The sequence below is a fragment of the Catharus ustulatus genome, chromosome 26 (genome assembly GCF_009819885.2).
Source record: "Catharus ustulatus isolate bCatUst1 chromosome 26, bCatUst1.pri.v2, whole genome shotgun sequence".
NCBI classification, from domain to species: domain Eukaryota; kingdom Metazoa; phylum Chordata; class Aves; order Passeriformes; family Turdidae; genus Catharus; species Catharus ustulatus.
The window spans coordinates 4,772,112-4,791,298 of NC_046246.1; the positions used below are offsets into that span (position 1 = coordinate 4,772,112).

The 19,187-nt window shown below is 61.9% G+C and overlaps 3 protein-coding genes across 3 annotated transcripts; 1 reads left to right on the top strand and 2 right to left on the bottom strand.

Moving 5' to 3' along the window:
* Window positions 1–2,378: 2,378 nt before the first annotated feature.
* Window positions 2,379–3,293, top strand: LOC117007473 (small integral membrane protein 12-like). Its single transcript, XM_033080682.2, has 2 exons — window positions 2,379–2,851; window positions 2,987–3,293. Exon 1 carries the CDS (start codon window positions 2,414–2,416, stop codon window positions 2,690–2,692), a length of 279 nt encoding a protein of 92 aa, XP_032936573.1. The 5' UTR covers window positions 2,379–2,413; the 3' UTR covers window positions 2,693–2,851; window positions 2,987–3,293.
* Window positions 3,294–9,461: 6,168 nt separating this feature from the next.
* On the bottom strand, window positions 9,462–11,556 carry LOC117007456 (gap junction alpha-4 protein-like). The gene is made up of 2 exons (XM_033080664.2): window positions 11,446–11,556; window positions 9,462–10,699 (listed from the first exon to the last, which is right to left on the bottom strand). The coding sequence occupies exon 2, from the start codon at window positions 10,677–10,679 to the stop codon at window positions 9,648–9,650; it is 1,032 nt and encodes a 343-aa protein (XP_032936555.1). The 5' UTR covers window positions 10,680–10,699; window positions 11,446–11,556; the 3' UTR covers window positions 9,462–9,647.
* A 2,076-nt stretch (window positions 11,557–13,632) lies between these two features.
* On the bottom strand, window positions 13,633–14,757 carry LOC117007556 (gap junction beta-3 protein-like). The gene is made up of 2 exons (XM_033080805.1): window positions 14,000–14,757; window positions 13,633–13,723 (listed from the first exon to the last, which is right to left on the bottom strand). Exons 1-2 carry the CDS (start codon window positions 14,755–14,757, stop codon window positions 13,708–13,710), a joined length of 774 nt encoding a protein of 257 aa, XP_032936696.1. The 3' UTR covers window positions 13,633–13,707.
* Between the last annotated feature and the right edge of the window lie 4,430 nt (window positions 14,758–19,187).

A 19,187-nucleotide genomic window follows, 5' to 3' on the forward strand; every position in this document is an offset into this window, starting at 1 on the left:
ACGCAGCATCACCAGCCACCCCCCCAGGGCAGTGCCAGTGGGTGCCAGGTAGCTCCCAAAATCTGGGGCCAAACCTCGCCCAGGCCCTCAGGCAGGGCGGTGGGATCAGAGGCAGCTGGGGGACGCCTCGCTCCTGGGGGTCCGTCGGTGCTAAACACCTCCGTGACGGCAGCACCCACTCAGCCACCCGAAACCCTTCCCCACCCCACTCCCCCTGCACCCCGGATTTAGGGATGTGCCTGGGAAGGGTCCCCGGCCCCCGCCCCGGCCAGCGCCGTGCAGTGACCGTGACACGTGGCTCCCTTTTTATTGTAACGAACCGCCGCAATTAATAAAGATGACTTTGGTTACTCCGGGCCAGCGGCCACTTCCCTGCGGGGACATGGCCGGCACCGGGCTCGCCTTTCACCGGTCTCCCGTCCTTTTGTGTCCGTGGGGTGGGAAATGCAAGTCTGCGGGGTGGGAAATGCAAGTCTGCGGGGTGGGAAATGCATGTCTGCGGGGTGGGAAATGCATGTCTGCGGGGTGGGAAATGCATGTCTGCGGGGTGGGAAATTGCGGACCGTGGGGTGGGAAAGGGGCTTTTGCGGATCTCCTGGTGGATGTCCCCATGGACATGTCCCACGGGTCTCTTCCAGTGGGGTCTCTGTCTCCCCATGGATCTCCTCCTGCGGGTGTCTCTCTGTGGATCTCTCCCCGTGACTCCCCCTGTGACTCCCCACGTGAGTCCCACCGTGACACTCGCTGTGACACCCCCGTGGGTGTCTCTCTGTGACACTCCTCGTGACTCCCGCATGACGTCTCCCCGTGGCTCTCCTTGCCAAGACACCCCCTGTGACTGCTGCTGTCTCTGAATCGTCCCTGGGCTGTCCCCTGGGGCTCCTCCTGTGACTCTCTCTCTGTGTCTCCCGGTGGGTGACACCCCGTGACTGTCCCCGGGGGTCTCGCCCTGTGACACCCACTCCCCCTGTGACACCCCAGTGTCTCCCCAGTATCCTCTCAGTGTCCAGGACTCCCCTCCATGTTCCCCCCGTATATCCCCCTCATCTCCCCCTCGTGTCCCCTCCATGCCCCTCTTAGTGTTCCCCCCCATGTCCCCCCATGTCACCCCATTACTCTCCCTCCATATCCTCCATCACTCCTCCTCATGCCTCTCCGTGTCCCCCAATCTTTTTCTCCTCCATTGTCCCCCCATGATTCCCCCTCGTGTACCCCCGTGTCCCCTGTGATTCCCCCTTGGTGTCCCCCCAGTGTCCCCCCACTGTCCCCTCATTGTCCCCCAGTACCCTCCTAGTGTTCCCCCGTGTCCCCCCAGTGTCCCCTCATTGTCCCTCAGTATCCTCCTAGTGTCCCCCCATGTCCCCTCAATGTCTCCCCAGTGTCCTCCAATGTCCTCCCAGTGTCCCCTCATTATCTCCCCAGTGTCTCCCCAGTATCCCCCCGTGTCCCCCCATTATCCTCTTTGTGTCCTCCTTTGGTGTCCCCCCTGTCCTCCCAGGTTCCCCCCATTATTCCCCCCTGTGTCCTCCCAGGTTCGCCCCGTGTCCCTCGCCATTGTCTCCCGCTGTCCTCCCGTGTCCCCCCCGCTGTCCCCCCGTGTCCCCCCCCGTCCCCCCTGTCCCCCCCTGTCCCCCGCCATTGTCCCCCGCTGTCCCCCCGTGTCCCCCATGATTCCCCCCGTGTCCCTCGCCATTGTCTCCCGCTGTCCTCCCGTGTCCCCCCCGCTGTCCCCCCGTGTCCCCCCCCGTCCCCCCTGTCCCCCCCTGTCCCCCGCCATTGTCCCCCGCTGTCCCCCCGTGTCCCCCATGATTCCCCCCGTGTCCCTCATGATTCCCACCCGTGTCCCCACCGTGTCCACCCCGCTGTCCCCCCGTGTCCCCCATGATTTCTCCCCGTGTCCCCCTCGTGTCCCCCCCGTGTTCCCCCCGTGTCCCCCCATTGTCCCCCGCTGTCCCCCCGTGTCCCCCCCATTGTCCCCCATGATTCCCACTCCATTGTCCCCCCCCTGTCCCCCCGTGCCCCCAGCCGGTGTCCCCCCGTGTCCCCCCCCCGTGTCCCCCCCCCCCACTGTCCCCCCGTGCCCCCAGCCGGTGTCCCCCCGTGTCCCCCCCGTGTCCCCCCCCATTGTCCCCCATTGTCCCCCGTGTCCCCAGCCGGTGTCGCTCCTCCAGCGCTGCGGTTCCCGCGCTGTCCGCCAGGGGGCAGCGCCGCCCCGCCGGGCCCTCAGGGCCGTGACCGGAACGGGCGGGGCCGGGCCGGGGTGAGCGGGGCTGGGCCGGGCCGGGCCGGGCCGGGGCCGGGCGGGGGTCCCTGCGGACCCGGGCGGGGGTCCCGGCGCGGCCCACGCGGGTCGCCGTTCCCTGCGTTTGGAGCGGGCCCGGCCGGTGACCGCCGTGTCCCGCCCTCGGCAGGCATGTGGTCCGTGCTGTGGGCGGCCGTGCGCTCCAAGGCCCCGTACGTCACCTTCCCGGTGGCCTTCGTGGTGGGGCTGGTGGGCTCCCAGCTGGAGTGGTTCCTGCGCGGAGACCCCCCGGCCACGGCCCAGGAGGAGAAGAGCATCTCGGAGCAGCGGGAGGACCGCAAGCTGCAGGAGATCGTGGGCGAGGACGTGACCAAGGTGGTGAGCCTGAAGGACAAGCTGGAGTTCGCCCCCCGAGCCGTGCTCAACAGGAACCGCCCCGAAAAGAGTTAATAAAGGGTGATTTGGGCAAAGGCCGTGCCCCGGAGCGGCTGCTGGCGGCTCCCCTGACACTGCACTGCTTCCACACCAGCCTCCCTCCTGCACCTGCTGCTCCTCGCCCTCCCGGGCCCTCTCAGGGTCAGGTTTGCCCACCCCATGGATTTGCTCAAGGTACCCAGAGCTGGCTGGGAGCGGGCAGGGAGCCGTGCGAGGAGGTGGAGCGAGTCTGAAACTCCTCAGCTCTCGCCAGGCCTGGCTCCTGCACCACAAAACACTCTCAGCCTGGTTCCATCTGTGTCTCCTCAGGTTTGATTTCTTCCGTTGTGTGATAGAAGAGCTTTGGACCTGAGTGCCATGGGATGGGGTGAGGCTGACTGCCAATGACAGGAGGAACTGCTGCTCTGCTTGATGAACCCCAATACAGCCCCACGCCACAGGGTTACTCCAGCAGCCATGGAGCTCTCTGAGGATCCCCTCCCTGCATCATCCCTCCCAGGAACGGTGACAGGGGGAGGTGAAAGTCCTCATCCTGCTCCGTTGTGGTGCTCTGAGCGTGGCAGTGTGTTGGGAATGGGGAGATCTCTGCCCTCTGCACAATAAACTTCTGTCAGTCCTTGGGCCTCTGTGTCTTCTGCATCAGCACAGCCCCAGCCCTGTGTCAGAGCATGTCTGTGCTCCCTGTGTGTTCAAGAAGCAGCTGCTACAAATGCCATTGCTGTCCCTGGCAGGGCACTGACCTCCAGGCCTGGCAGCCCGGGGGTGAGCCGGAAAGAGGAGGAGGCACCAAATTCCCAGCCTGTGCTGTGGCTGTGGCTCCCTCCCAGCTCCCCCAGCTGCGTCACTGCTTCCCTTTGACCTCTTTATCTGGAGAAGGGCTGTGACAGCAGAGGGTGGGTCCCAGGGGACAGGGGTCCCTCTGGGGTGCTGAGCAGGGAGAGGCTGGTGGCACTGGGGGCCTGTGGCTGGTGTCCCCTCCAGGCTCAGGGATTGCTGGCACAGCAGGACAAACCCCAGCCAGAGCTGCCTGAGCAGGGCCAGGGCCGGGTTATCGCTGCCTCCCGGATTGTTTTTTCCCGTGGTGCCTGAGCAAGGCCCCAGCTCTGCCCCGGCCCGGCCTTCCCCTCTGGGGGACGATAAATCTGCCGTGCCCGGTGTGAGTGCTGGGGTCAGCAGCCAGTCAGCATTCACACCGTGCTGTCCTGTGCCCCGGCCAGGGCCATTCCTGCCCTGCTGACAGCTTTACTGCCGTGCTCCCGGCTCTGTTTGCCTCCTGAGCTGCTGTCCTGGCCTGGACTGCTGCCCTCAGCTGGGCTCATGGCCCGGCACCACCGGGAACACTCTGACCTGTGCTGTGAGGGCAGCTGAGCCCCCAGAGAAGGTGCCTGGTGTGATTTAGAGCCTGTCCCAGCCATGTCCCACTGCCACCGTGCCCACCACATTGTCCCCCAGCAGGCTGGCACTGTCCCCTGAAGTAGCCCCTTCCCCTTCATCTGCTGCTTTCCCAGCAGGCTGTGGGGTGATGGCTGTTCCCTATTGTGTGCTGGGGTGGGAATGGTCCTGTTCCTTCTCCCAGCTGGGAGCAGCTCGGAAGCTGTGTCTGAAATGCCTTTGTTCGCCCCGCGCCGGAGCGGCTCCCCTGGCTGTTTATAGCCCATTGATCCCCTCGTTCCCAGGGCCTGCCGGGCACAATCCAGCTTTGGGGGGGCCTTGCTGCCCCATTTCCTGCCCCATGCAGTGTCAGGGAGGCTGCTCCAGCACAGTGCTGCAGTGATGCCCTGGGGAGGGACAGCCCTGATGGTGACAGCTTGGGCATTGATGGCACCTGGCTGGTCACTTCCAGCTGTTTTCCGTGTGTCTGGGGACTCCCGTCCATCCTGCAGGTCTGTGGATTCCCGCAGGCGCTAGGACAGGGGTGAAGCTGCTTCCCAGACCCGTTGCCTTTCTCCTAAGGCTTCAGTGCTGTAAACCCACCCTTCCTCCCATTGAATCCCAACAATGTGCCGCTTGGGAAGTGCCGGCGGGACAAGAATAGGAGCGGGCAGCTCTCAGGGCTAGGGCGAGCAGCCACGGCGGCTCACCGAGAACGAGAGGAAGCTTTGCTGAATAAACCATTATGGTAAAACCCTGCCCTCCCGAGCCTGCACTCTGCCACTCACGTGCAAATGCTCGGTCTGCTCCAGGGCGTTTGTGATCCAGCTGTTCCCAGCACGGCACAGCTGGGTGCTGCTGTGGAAGCCCTGCCTGCAGCAAGTCTGTCCCCGTCAAGGAGTCCCACGCCTGTCCTGGAGGCCAGTGTTGGGTGTGAGAGCATCCTCCAAGGCTTGTCCAGCTTCAGGGATGTCCCTGCATCCGGAGCTGGCTGTGACAACACGGTGCCATGGATCAGGGGTTGAATCCAGCGGCCACAAGTACTCCTGCTCCTAGCCCAGCCTGTGGTGGCCATGCCCCAGGCTCATGAGGGGTCAGGCTGACTGCAGTGGTCTTGGCATTGCCCGAGGCAGCTGCAGCTTCCTGATGGACTCTCTGTCCTGCCCAGGTCCTGCTTTGCTCCTGGGATCCATCATGAACAGCTCGTGAGAGGAGCAGGTGGTGGTTTCCGCAGGCAGGATGTCAGGAGTGAGCTGTGCCCCAGCTCACTGGGCTGGCTCAGGGGACAGGGACAGCTGCTGTGGGGGGGGGACAGTGAGACCCCCTGGCCATCTGGCACACCTGGATGGCTGCCCTGGATGTCCGGTTAGGTCAGAGCAGGGATGCTCCAGCTGTGCAGGGCTGGGATGAGGTGACCCTGTGCTGGCACAGGGATGGCCCAAGGCCATCTGGGCCCTTCCTGCAAGGCCTGGAGTGATGCTTTGGGAGAAGAGGAGCAGGGTGGAAGCTGGAACAGAGGCCTGCAGGGACTCACACTCTGATGTCCTGTCCTGGGGCAGTGCAGTGACCCCAGGACACCCTGGACCTGCCCACACTGGGGTGACATCAGGACATGATGGGTGCTCACCCCAGCTGCACTGGAGAGCAAACAGAACATCCCCTCAGCATGTCCCCCTCAGCCCCTGGGGAATTTTGCTCCCTCCCAGCAGAGGCTTTTCCCAGGCTCTGGTTTTGCCCTTTTCCTGAGAGCAGCCAAGTATTTCCCAGCCTTCACGTCTCACTTCCTGCTATGGCTCCCTGCATGCTGTGACTGGGAGCTCCTTCTGTGGCCAGCAAAAGCCCTGAAGTGCCGTGGGAGAGGAGCAGCTCTACACCAAGTCACATCCCTTGAGCTATAGCTGGGGACAGCTACAGTGGAACATGTTCCCTTCCCATTCAGCACTGGCTATTCCTGCAGGTACAGCTCAGGGTTGATTCCCTATCTCCAGCACTCCAGGACTTTGTTTTCAGGCCACATGGATCTTCCCATGCCACAAAAAGCCCCTGGCTCTGGAGGCAGCAGCTTGCCTGGTGTTGCATCAGGATGATGCCCTGAGGTGCTGGCAGGGTTAGGAGCCATGGCAGGATGGGCACAGAGTGCTGGGCACTGCAGTCCTGGTGCCTCCACACGAGGAAATGGCCGGGGGTGAGCGACAATGTCAGGATGCAGCTATTGAGTGTGTTTCCTCCCTCCTGCAGTTCTCACACAGGGCCACATTGTCTGCCATGCCTGTGCATGGAGGGACCCTAGTGGAGGGCTAAATATAACCCTGGGGAGGAAGGCAGCTCCGTGGGGTTTGCTTTTCCTTCACTGTGCACCACTGGCAGCGGCTGGAAAGGGCAGGATTATTCCTGGTCTGGGGTTGCCCCAGTGGTGGGTGCTGTGGGCACAGAGTGCTGGGGTCAGGGCTCTGTGCCTGGCCCAGGAGGATGCTCCTGACTGCTCCCACTCCCCCCAGGGACACACCTGAGCATTGACAGGGCCCTGTGGGCACGTGTGGCCATGCTGTGGCCCTGCCTGGCACCCTCCTGCCCAGCTCTCTGTCCTGCTTTCCCCTTGGCTGTGATTCTGCTCCCACCTCGGCTCTTCCTGAGTGGGTCAGATTTAGTCACTTGTGGTTTGCTGAATGCTCGGGAAGCTTAAAAATAAACTCCTTGATGCTTGGCCAACACTTCAGGCAGGACAGCCCTCTGTCCCAGACCATGGCAGAGCTGAGCAGGGTGCCCAGCACAGACTGGTCCTAACTGGGAGGAGAGCAGAAACTTCCCTGCAGAGAAGCCCCAGGGCTCCTGGGGACTGTATTAGACCAACACCCCCAGCAGGAACTGGGGTTCTGGGGCGTGTGTGGTCCCTCTAGACCTGGCAGAGCTGCCTCAAAGTGTTTCCTAACTCTGGGGGTGCCAGAGCACCTGGGACCCCCTCACCACAGCCCCCAGGCTGCCTGTGCCAGGATGGGGCTCAGCATCATCACCAGGGCTGGGTGTTGGGGGAGTGCTCCCACAAGATACCAGAAGGACCTGTTTATTCAGGAGGGAGAGTGGAGGTGTGGGAAAGGCCTGTCCTGGAGGGACCTGTTTACTCAGGAGGGAGGATGGAGGTGTGAGAAAGGCCTGTCTGGCCACTATCTGTCCCCAGGCTGTGCCAAAGGGCTCTGCCGGGCCAGCCTGGGCTCTTATCAGCTCCAAACTTTTATTTGCTTAAGGGCTGCCCTTCCACCTTCTGGGGGGCTGCTGCCAGCCCCAGCCCTGCTGCTGCCCCCTCCCCAGCCTGGCCCACAGGTAAGCCCCTTGCTGTTGTTGTTGGCAGCACGTCCCGGCGGCGTGGTGTCACTGTAACTGCCCTGAGCCACTTTGTCACAACACAGGAACAATAGTGGGACACGGAGCTGTGTTTGTGCAGAGCCTGGGCACTGTATCCAGGCGAGGGGGGGGCCTTGGCTGTCTTGTTTTCCACCTTGCAGGGTCGCTCGGAAAAGTGTGATGCTCCCCCAGTGCCAACAAAAATAGGAGTGCGGGAGAGGGGAGGTGACCTGGGGACACTGTGGTGGGTAAACATGGCAGGGCTGCTCCATTCCCTTTCACTTGGGAATTTCCTCCTGGCCCAGCACACTGGGCTGCTCCCCCCAGAGCTGCAGGGCTCTGCTGATACCTGAGGAGCACTGGGATGTGGCTCCCTCATTGTGCTGGGTGGCCTGGGAGGTCCCAACTGGGCAACAGTGGGAGCAGGGCAGGGTCCTTCCACAGCAGATCTACCCCAGCATCCTCCAGGAGGGCACAGAGAAGAGCTGGGAGCTGATGGTGTGCCCAGACCCCCACCCCAGGGAGTTTCACCCCCCTTGTCCCCAGGAGAGAGGAAGCCAAAGATGGGCTTGGCCACCAGCCCAAGGGCAGCTCAGCCTGGTGCCTCCCTCCTCATTTCCTCCAGTGGCCGATGGCAGTGATACTGCCCCATATCACCCATATTTCATCTTCTCCGGGGTATTTTTAGCCTGTCCCACCCTCACTGGAGAGGCCCTCGACAGAGAGCAGGCTCTGCTCTGGCCTGGCTTGGCTAAACAACAGCCCCAGCCACATTGTGTGCCTTTATCTGTGCCTCATTTCCACCTATTATGCAGCCACGAGCAGCTCCATGGCCTCTACTGGGTTTATCTGCAGCAGAGGGAGAGGGGCTGAGCTCTGCTTTGGGCTACCATGAGCCTGGGGTGTGACAGTTCTGTCAAAACTCTGAGTTAAGGCTGGGCTCAAGGGGACAGGAGGCCACAGCAGGGAGGGTTGTGCTTTCAGTGAGTGAGTGGCACCCACAGCACAACTGGGTGTTCACTTTCCCTTTCACCCCAGACCCATCACCCCTACAGGACAGCATTTCCCCCTCCCTCAGCCCCAAACCCTCACTTGCCCTCCTGGAGGCTGCAGGAATTAATCACACCACCTTCACCTTTTCTCATTCATCCAACTTTATTCAACGAGATGCATTCACAGAGTCTGCCAGGAGAAGGGAAACAGCGCTGAGGGCAGTGCCCACACCCCACGCTCACACCTGGGTCACACAGGACCTGCAGCCCCTTGGTCACAGCAGGACAATCTCCTCTCACAGCATCAGTGGGCTGGGGAAGTCGGGGTGACAGCTCCTGTGACAACAGTTGGTTCTTCTGTCCCCTCCGGCCCCTCAGCCCACAGCAGGAGATGACTAGTGCAAAGTAATAAAAACCCCCAAACCCCCAGGTGCTGGGCTGATTCCTCCCTAAACCCCACGGGGCTCCAAGGCACACGGCCAGGCTGGACATGTCTCCCCAAAGTCCCTGCAAACTGCACCTTTAAGGCAGAAACTCCATGCTCAGGCCAGCAGGTTAAAAATAACTTAAAGGCACACATCCCATGGGAAAGAGCCCAGGGCTGGGAGGGGAGGAACTCACACTCCTGGGTCACCCACAGTGACCCTGCAGCCATCGGGATCTGCTGGTCACAACAGAGCTGGCTTAACCCCTCTGTGTCCCATGGGGAGGGGGCAGCTTCTGCAGCAAACCCTGGGCAGGTGCCAGGGCCACTGAACGGGATGGGGCTGGTGGCCAGGATCAGTCAGCACTGCCCCAGGCCAGCTTTTCCCGGCAGTTCCCAGCTCAGCCTGCCCCGTGTGGAGGCTGGAGACGAGCAGCTTCCCACGGCTGCACTCTGGCTCTCGTGCTGGCCGAGGCTCTGGGGTCTGGCTGAACCCCGCTCCCAATGACCAACAGCCTCCAGCCACAGCTCAGGGACAGCCTGTTCCACGGCGTGGCTCCAGGGCTTTCTCCCTTTCCCACGGCAAGGCACACAGGACACGGCGTCCCGGGGAACTTTGTGCAGTTTCCTTCCTTGCAGGGTCTGTGGGGAAAACCAGCGAGAGCAGAGGCAGCGCTCCACGGCCGCGCTCCCGAGCATCCCGTCCCAGGGTGGGCAGCTCTCTGGAGAGGGGAATGTGCACGGCACAGCACCAGGCAGGAGGCAGCTGCCTGCCCACAGCCAGCACCTTTGCAGGCACAAGGGACTGAGGAATGTCCCCCTGCCAGCCAGGGCCAGCCCAGCACTACACGTATTGCTTTTTGGATGCTGAGCTCCCGGGCCGGCTGCCCGGCTTCTCCTCCGGGGCGGAGGCTTCAGCAGGTCGGGGGGTGTAGGGGTCTGCCAGGGGCCTGCTGCCGCTGCCCAGTGCCAGGTTCTCCTCGTTGCGGTAGTTGGCCCAGTTCTGCTCGCTGGAGAGCTTGTTGTAGGTCTGGTAGGAGGGCGCGTGGCTCTCGGCCATGGGCAGGAAGGGATAGTGCTTGGGCATGTAGGGACTCGGGACCATGTCATCCACAAAGGTGTCCTGGCTCGGTCCGGCTGGCCCCGACACCTTCTTGATGTTGCTAAGCAGGTTCTTGCAGCAGAGGTGGAAGAGCTCCAGGAGGTTCAGGACCAAGGAGATCAGGCCCATCACCAGCATGAAGATGATGAAAATGCTCTTCTCGGTGGGGCGGGAGATGAAGCAGTCCACCTGATGGGGGCAGGGGTCCCTCTTGCACACGTAGCGGGGCACCATGGAGAAGCCGTACAGGTACCACTGGCCCACCAGGAAACCGGCCTCAAAGATGCTCTTGCAGATGACACTGGTGATGTACGTCCACATCAGCGCCCCTCGGATCTTGAGCCGCCCGCTCTCTGAAGTGTAGATCTTGGACATCTTCTTCTCCAGGGCTGCCAGGGCCTGCGCGATCTTTGGGTCCTTGCTGTGGATAGCCCGAAGCTCGCTCTCCTGCTTCTTCAGCTTCTCCTCCTTCCGGGAGAGATAGACAACGTGACCCAGGTAAATCAGGGTTGGGGTGCTGACAAAGAGGAACTGCAGCACCCAGTAGCGGATGTGGGAGATGGGGAAGGCTTTGTCATAGCAGACGTTGGTGCAGCCCGGCTGCTTGGTGTTACACACGAAATCCGACTGCTCGTCCCCCCACACGGACTCCCCGGCCAGGCCCAGGATGAGGATGCGGAAGATGAAGAGCACGGTGAGCCAGATCTTCCCGATCACAGTCGAATGCTCCTGGACTTGGTCCAGCAGTTTCTGCAGGAATTCCCAATCACCCATCTTCTAGGAACCCTTCACCTCTGCCAGCAGAGAGAAGAGAGCAGCCACATCAGTTCCCTGTTTCCGTGCTGGGGAGCACAGGGCAGACGTGATCACCTAAAATCCGTGTTTTTTCAGGTATAGCTGTTCTGCAGAGTGCCCCAACAAACCCTCTGAGGAACATCCCGCTTCTGAGGGAGGGAGGGTTCCAGGCAGCGTTTAGGAGCCCCAGAGGGCTCCTCCTACACAGTGCAGGAACTGAGAGAGACAGGGATTCTCCCCTCCCAGCAGCACCCACAGCTGGTGGCTGTCCTGGCCACTCCGGGGACAGCCCGCAGCCAGAGGCTCTTTTGGGGCTGCCCAGGGAGCTCAGGGCACCCGGAGAGGAGGCGCCGTGGGCAATCACAAATTTGCTGCTGCCCTGGCTTTCCCAAAAAAAGCAGAGAGCAGGATGGTCTAGAGGGGAAGCACAACCCCTTGGGGTACAGCTGCCACCCCGATGCCCATTCAGGGCTCACCCCAAACTGAATGGACAGTCTCCCTTGCAGCGGGGTGATGGATTCTCAGCCCCGTCCCCTCGCCAAGGGATCCCCGCACCGCTCACCACCCTGCTGCATTCCCGGGATCCTGGGGAGCCAAGCCCGCACCCCGGTTCCTCATTAACCGCCGCTAATTAAGCACAAAAGCGCCGGCTGTACCGCTAAAGGAAGCCCTGGCAGCAGTGGGGTGGCGGGGCGCCCCGTCCCCAGCACGGTGTCCCCGAGCGGTCCCGGGTGCCCGCACTCACCTCCTCCGGGCACGTCCCGCCGGGCTCGGGCCGCGCTGAGTGAGAGGGGTCGGAGCGGGTGCCGCCAGTTGTTCGGGGCCTGGGGAAGCCGGAGGAGGAGCGCGGGCAGGAAACTGGGGGCCGGGGCTTAGTACCGGGCCGGGCCGAGCCGCAGGTGTGCGGGGCCGCCCCCTCCCGCGGCCCCCGGACCAGGGGGCGGCCCCGGCGGGCGGGGCGGGGGCGGCCGGACCCGTGGGGGCCGAAGCCGGGGGGGAGCGATGGGAAGCCCGGGTGTTCCCGAACTCTCGGCTGCGCTGCGGCTCCGCCACCGGGAAAACTTGCTGAGCCAGAGACCCCGGGATGCTCCGTCCCCTGGCCGGTGTGCTGGGGGTGTTTAGTTCCCTGCCCGGCAGGTTGTCCCCGGGATCCTCCGTCCTCTGCCCGGCGGGGTGTCCTGGGGACGCTCTGTCCCCTACCCGGTATCCTGGGGATGTTCCGTCCTTGCTCGCCCCGGCCGGACCGCGGCTGCGGCGCTCGTGGTTTGCCCCCGAGGGTCCGTGCGGCGCGGCGGGCGCTGGGTGGTGCTGGAGCCCCACCGGAGCCCGGCTGCGGTCCCGCATCCCGCCGGTTCCCGGGATGAACCGCACCGGAGCCTGGCCTCCCCATCCCACATCCCGCCGGTTCCTGGGATGAACCGCACCGGAGCCTGGCCCCCATCCCGCTGGTTCCCGGGATGAACCGCACCGGAGCCCGGCTGCAGTCCCCCATCCCGCCGGTTCTCGGGATGAACCGCACCGGAGCCCGGCGGTTCCCGGGATGAACCGCACCGGAGCCCGGCTGCAATCCCCCATCCCGCCGGTTCTCAGGATGAACCGCACCGGAGCCCGGCCCCCATCCCGCATCCCGCCGGTTCCCGGGATGAACCGCACCGGAGCCTGGTCCCCATTCCACATCCCGCCGGTTCTCAGGATGAACCGCACCGGAGCCCGGCCCCCATCCCGCATCCCGCCGGTTCCCGGGCTGAACCGCACCGGAGCTTGCCCCCCATCCCGCATCCCGCCGGTTCCCGGGCTGAGCCCCACCGGAGCCCAGCTGCGATCCCGCATTCCCCCGGTTCTCGGGATCAGCCCCACCGGAGCCCCGGAGCTCCCCGGCAGGTTCCAGACGGAGCTTCACTGTCGGGGCTCTCAGCACACCCCGGCACGCTCCCGGTGTTTGAAAAGCGGGTGGGCCGAGCAGAGCTGGGAACAGCAGACCTTCCACTAGTGCTATTTAAGGGGAGATTAAATGGAAATAATTTCTATTTATTGTAATATTTATCAAGGTTTAGTAAATAATTGATGCTCATCCCTCCTTGATTTCCTTGGGGGCCAGCGTGCGGTTCTGCTGAATTAAAGTTTAACGACGCGTGACAAGCCGGGAGAGGCGGAACGGGCGGACGTGAACTCGGCTGTGGGCTCGAGTGATGCCCAGCTCGGGCAGAGGAGAAGGACCTGCTGCAGGCTCCTGAGGAACCTCTGCAAGTCTTCTGCCCTCACCAGTCCCCCGATTTCCAGCATGCAGAGCAGATTTTGGTGTCTCCAAACATGAAATTTATTGGTCTTTTGGATCTGTAGCTTGTGCCATGTGTGATGTGCATCTGAGGCGAGGTGGGGGACACAGAGGCACCAAGGGAAGCAGCAGAGCCAGCAAAGGCATTTGGGCAAGACATTGCTTGGTGCTTGTGTGAGCCAAGGGGGAGAAGCTTCCTTGCCCCAGTAATGGCAAACTGGGCAAACTGGGACAGCAGAACAGTTGCCAACAGCCTGGAGCCCTAGTCCTCTGTCTTTACTTTGGGTGCATGACGAGAGCTCTGGCCATGCAGCCCAGAATTCCTTTGGTTTCTTGGTACAAAAGGAAGCAATGCTTGGGACTGTGCATGTGTGAGGCACAGGGAGCTGGGAGGACGGGCACGCACTGGGTGACACCAGCCCTGGCTGGGCACCAGCTGGGTGCACTCACATCCAGCATGAGAGCAACAGAGCTGCAGGACCCAAGAGAAGCTGCTGGACACAGAGATCTGTGTGCTGCTGTGATGTCCATGCTTGTGGCACCACTGCCTGCAGATCTCCAGGGCTGTCCTTCCTTACCTGTGTCTGCCCAGGCACCCGTGGGTCTCTCTCCAGGGTCATTACTTTGTTGGGTTTAGTAATTTTTCACACAGGTCAACTCTGGATGGTTTGGGGATTTGGCAGGCTGCAAAAGCCAAGTTGGGGGGAATGTGAACCGGCTGGACGGGTGAACTCACAGCTCCTCTCCTCTGTGGGAAGAACAGACACCCTCAGGCATGGCCACGGGCACCAGCACCCACCTGCCACTGACCATGTCCACACCACTGGGACACCAGGGATGTGCCCAAGCAGGACAGTTCCCACGGACATGTCCCCCTCCCCTTGCAGGCCCTGGCTGAAGAGTCTGGTGGTGGCATCACTGGTGGTCACCTGTGGTGCCAACCATCCCTGGCACATACCAGGACACTGCTACCCCCACCACCCTTCCCAGCACCCCTCAGACAGCAGTCAGAGCTACCACACACCTAGGCTGGGACTTGCTCTCCTTCTCCTCTGACTTGACGTGGCAGTGGCAGGTGGAGCCCTTACTGTAGCTGACGGAGCGCTTGGTGGATTTCCTCCACTTCCTCGCCCTCTGGACAGCTCGCTTGAAAATGAGGTAGAAGATCTCACAGACAGTGAGGACGATGCAGATGGAGGAGGCTCCGACCATGAAATAGGTGAAGACCCTTTTCTCGGTTGGCCGAGCGATGTAGCAGTCCACGGTGTTGGGACAGGGATCCACATTGGCGCACTTGACCAGCCGTGGCAAATCAAAGCTGTCCCACATCTTGTGGAGGAGGTAGAGGAACAGGATCTCTATGATCAGCTTGAAGAAGAGGCTGAACAGGTAGGTCCACCACAGCCCGCCGTGCTTCTTGCCCGTGTTGCTGTAGAGCTTGGGGCAATTCTCTCCATTCTTCTCCCGGTTCTTCCTCTCACGGTCCTCCCGGTAGGCCACGTGCATGATGACCAGGAGGGAAGGACAGGTGACAAAGATGAGCTGCAGGGCCCAGAGGCGGATGTGGGAGATGGGGAAGAAGTGATCGTAACACACGTTGGTGCAGCCCGGCTGCCGCGTGTTGCAGTCAAAGTCCTTCTGCTCGTCACCCCAGACCCGCTCGGCTGCCACCACGTAGACCAGCACGCGGAACACAAAGACCACGGAGAGCCAGATGCGGCTGAAGGCTGTGGAGTACTTGTTGACGCCGCTGAGCAGCGCCTGCAGCGTTTTCCAATCCATGGCAGCCGAGGGATACCAGAGTCACCCGACCTGGAGAGGCAGAAGGAGCGGTGGGCCAGGAGGAATGGGAGACACCGCTGGGGCTGCATATCTCTGGCTGCACATCTCAGGCTGCACATCTCTGGCTGCACCAAATCTCACTGAGCTCTGAACCCTCTCCCCACCACATTACACTCATCTAGGATGGGGTTCCTCACCCTTGCAGACGGTAAAGCCCACCCCCACACACTCCTGGTGACAGAGGTGACTCAATCTCTCTGTACTTCCTTCTGAGGAAGCCTTTGCTGTAAGGGATGAGCCACCCGGCCAAGTCCCTGCATGTTGGTGTGAACAGGCTGCACAATCTGCTGGAGCACGCCAGGATCAACAGCCAGAGGGGAAATGGCTGCTCCAGCAGGGCTGGGGTGCTGGGACATGCCAGTTTTCTGTCTCACAGGTGTTACCTGAGGCAGCCCAAACACAGGTGACAGAGGGGCTGCAGAAAGTGAGAGTCCCTGTGTGTCACAGTCTGTGTGTGTCACAGTCTGTGTGTGTCACCAGCACGTCACCCTGGCCAGTGCTCTGCTCCTGCCCCGGCAGCAACGCCGGAGGTCCCGACGGCCAAACCGGCTCTGCAGCTCAGCCTGGGGCTGCTCTGTGTGAGGAGGGTGACACGCTAAGCCTGACCCAGAGCTTTACTGCACCTGGATTTACAAAGCCAGGTGATTTTTACAACCCTCTGGGCTGTGAATGTCTGCCCTGGCAAAGGGATTCACAGAACGCCAGGTCACTCCCACTTCTAAGGAATTGCTGCTGCCTGTTGCCCAGCCAGTGCCTTCTGAGACATACCTGGAGGAGGCTCAGGCTCCTTCCCCACTCACCGGGGGCTGTGGTGTGGGAAGTGTCCAGCACGGGGCATAGCCAGGGTGCGATGGCAAACTGGTGATCAGGGTCCTCTCATCTGGTGCACTGCGGTGTCCCAGGGCTGTGGGGACACAACACAGTCTGGAGCCCATGGAGCAGTCTGGGAGGTTGTCCTTGGCCAGGGCCACCCCACAGCAAGCCCAAAACCTGTGGCTGTGCTGCCAGACATCTGGCCCAGGGAGGCAGCAGAAGTGTGGCTGAACTGAGTACCCCAGGCTGGGGTCCCTGGCAGCGTGTCCCCAGTGCCAGGGCTGTGCCTCTGCCCGTGCCCATTGCTTCGCTCACCACCCTGTCTGAAACCAGATCTTCCTTCCTGGCAAACCCTTGGCCAGGAGTCAGGGTGGGGAGCAAACTGTGTTCCCACCCAACCCTTGAATTTAAAACTGGCAGAGGGGAGCTGCTGTTTTGCCCCCAAAAACTGGTGCTGATGGAACCTGGAACCTCTGCATGCCCCCAGAGCTGTACCCCCCTCACCAGCCTGCCAATTCACCCATGATCCCACCCCTGGTGCCAGTGAGACCAACCCAGCACCCACCTGCCCATAACCCACCTGCCCAGCACCTGTGTGCCCGGTTCAGCCCAGCGCTGGCTCCGCTCATGGACCCGCAGAGGGGCAGGAAGGGGACGCGATCTCCGTGCCAAGCTCTGTGCCCAGCCCGGCGGCAGGGGCTGTGTGCAGCTCTGTGTGAGCCCCCCAGGCTGCCCAGGGCTGGATGGCAGCCAGGCAGAGCAGGGGCAGCGCTCAGGTGTGCTCAGCTGTGCCGCCAGTGCTGCTGTGCCTCCCGCAGAGCCCGGCACCCTCGCTGGCCCCAGGATGCCACCCTGCTGCGTCACGGCCGGGTCCTGCCCCGTGTGGGCGCAGGGCGTTGGGCCCGACAGCGCCCTGCTCCCACCTGGCATGCAAACTCAGCAGAACCACTTTTCTCAGGGGGTCTCTGCCTCTTTTGGGAGTGGGACAGAGGTGCAAGGCTTGGGGTGGCCGTTGCTGCTCCTTGGGGTGCCACGCTGTGCCATCCCCATGGGATGGGGACCCCCACCTCTGACCTGTGGGGTCCTGATGTGATATTGGGATCCCCACCTCTGACCCCACAGCCACAGCATCCCCAAGTCCCACCTGCACCCCGTTCCAGGGCTGGGCTGTGCCCCCTCAGCCCTGGCAGCCCCAGCGCTCCCCATGCCCCGGGATGTACCTGTCCAGGTGGGGAAGCCAGAGGAAGGTGTCCGGATCCGAGCGGGGAAGCTCCTTCCGAGGCGCAGCCCGGTTTGTCTGAGCGTGTGAGGGGAGGGGAAGGGTGGTTGGTTTGGTTCCCAGTAACTGGGTGAGTCTGGCAAACAGCTCCTGGAGAGGCTCTTGCTGCGCACATGCACTCACACGCTCGGCTTGAACAACAAAAGGCAGGTCAAACCCCGCAGGGAGATCAGCACAGATGGATTCCTCCACAGGAAACACCGGCAGCTCCTTCCAGGTGATGTCCCATCCCCTGCAGGGATGGTCTGGGCACTGCAGACCCAGCAGAGACCTCCACCAGCTCTGGGCCCACCAGCAAGCGCTGCTGAGAGTCCCAGATTGCACAATTGTAACCCACTTTTAAAATGATTTTGCCTTAGTAATAGTTTTGCAACAGCTCATCGGTATCTCCAACCTACAGGAACTTGCAGGCACCGCCCTGGCGGGGCCGGTGTGGCCAGGTGGGACCTTTCCCGAAGAGCAGGGTGGCAACAGGGTCCCATGCAGCCAGACCCTGCTCTGCTGCTCCCCATGGACCTGGCAGGTGTCCCTAAGGGGGGTGTCCCTCTCGCCGGAGCACTGGTGGCTCCCAGGAGGCTGAGCCAGCCCCATCCCACCGGATGCCCCATGGATCAGCCCCGATAGATGCCGACGTAGCCGAGCAGGAATGTGCTTCCCTTCGCTCACCTGGTTTCTAGAGTGCCCCGAGGTTTCCCTGGAATCCTCCGGCACACCCTGGGGCTGATCAGCCGTGCTGGAGCCTCACAAGGCACCTGGGCAGCTGGCCAGGGCCACCCCTCCCATGGGGACAGGTCTGAAGAGCCCTGGGGTGCTTGGTGCCCGGGGAGATTTGCTCCCTGCTCTCCTGGCACACAAGGAGCCACTTGCCCGGAGGCTTTTTTCTCTCCAGGAGGTCAAATAAAGCCAGTGAGGGTTTGCCAGGCTGGGGACACACAGGAATGGGAGCCCAGGAGACCCAAAGCAAACCCTGGTGGGAGCCTGGAGGTGCAGGATGGGTGAGCCCGGAGGAGGGGACAGACACGGGCACCCCGATCCCGGCTGAGAGCCAAGCAGGGGCTCTGGAGCCTCCCTTCACCCCGGAGCTGCCTGCATCAGGAATTTGAGCTATGCTGTTGCAGGGAGGTGGTGTGGCAGGAGTTCAGCAGGAATCTGGGGGCTGCGGCTGGGAGGTGAAAAGCCCTGGAGAGAGGGAAGTTGTCGAGAAGCACTGGCAGCTCTGTTTCTTGCAAAGGCCCAGGTGAAGAGCGGCCAGATCACCCCTGGGCAGCCTCTTGCCTGTAGTTTCGGAATTTCAGAATTTCAGGAGTGGCCATGTGGCCACGGTGAGAAAGTTCAGGTGCATTTGGCATGGGCAGAAGATCTCCCTCGGGCAGTAGGGTGGGGAGCAGAAACACCCGGTGCTTTGCAGCTTTTTAAAATGCTGAGCTGGGTGTTTGGCTAAATCCACAAATCCATCAAGGGGCACATCCCTGCGCCCCCTGCTCCCAGTGTGGGCGAAGGGGTGAGGTGCCAGCGTGGTTCTGCTGATCTCAGCATGCCCAGGACATGTCACCCTGCTGTCACTGAGTGTCAGGGTGACAGCTGAACGGCCTCAGTGCCACTGAAACCCCCAGTGACTTAGGGAGACCCAACCTCAGCTCCTCCATAAAGAAAAAACCCAAACAGTGGAGCAAGCGGAAGCCAAACCAGCAGGAAAAGCTCAAGCCTAAAACCCTCTTTAGAAGGGTCTTAAGTGGAGCATGGCAGGATTCTGCCTGCCAACAGCTGTCCCCTCCAGGGCCACATCCCCAGGGACAAGACTCCCCCGCAAGAACAGGGGCAGAGGAGTCATGGGATCCTGGGAGCCAGCAGCAGGGGCCAGACATAAATCAGAGTTTCTCCTCAATTCCCAGCAAACAGGCTGGTTTTGACCAGGGCAGAAACAAACCCAAGCTGGGAAGGCCAAGCTCCCCCTGACCTGTGCACGCAATCCCCTCCACATCCCTGCCTGGACTGGAGTTCGTGGTGAGTTTCTTTAAAATCTCCTCACTCCAAAATTTAGGAGGTCTTCTGGGACCCCACAAACAAATACAGGGAATTTTCCTGTGTGAGGATGCAAAATCTGGGAAATATTCAGCTTTTATTGTGACACACCCCCTGGTTTGCTCTCTGTGGTTGTGCTCTGCATCCCAGGAGGTATCCCAGTACCCAGACCTGTTTTTGCAGCACCCTTATCAAAAGAAGCAGCTGAATGCTCACGTTTTTCTTATCCCAAACCTGAATGGTGCAAGACACCCAG

What these genes read in the sequence shown, in the direction of transcription:
- LOC117007456 (XM_033080664.2), bottom strand. Translation starts at nt 10,679, where the DNA reads ATGGGTGATTGGGAATTCCTGCAGAAACTGCTGGACCAAGTCCAGGAG.
- LOC117007473 (XM_033080682.2), top strand. Translation starts at nt 2,414, where the DNA reads ATGTGGTCCGTGCTGTGGGCGGCCGTGCGCTCCAAGGCCCCGTACGTC.
- LOC117007556 (XM_033080805.1), bottom strand. Translation starts at nt 14,757, where the DNA reads ATGGATTGGAAAACGCTGCAGGCGCTGCTCAGCGGCGTCAACAAGTAC.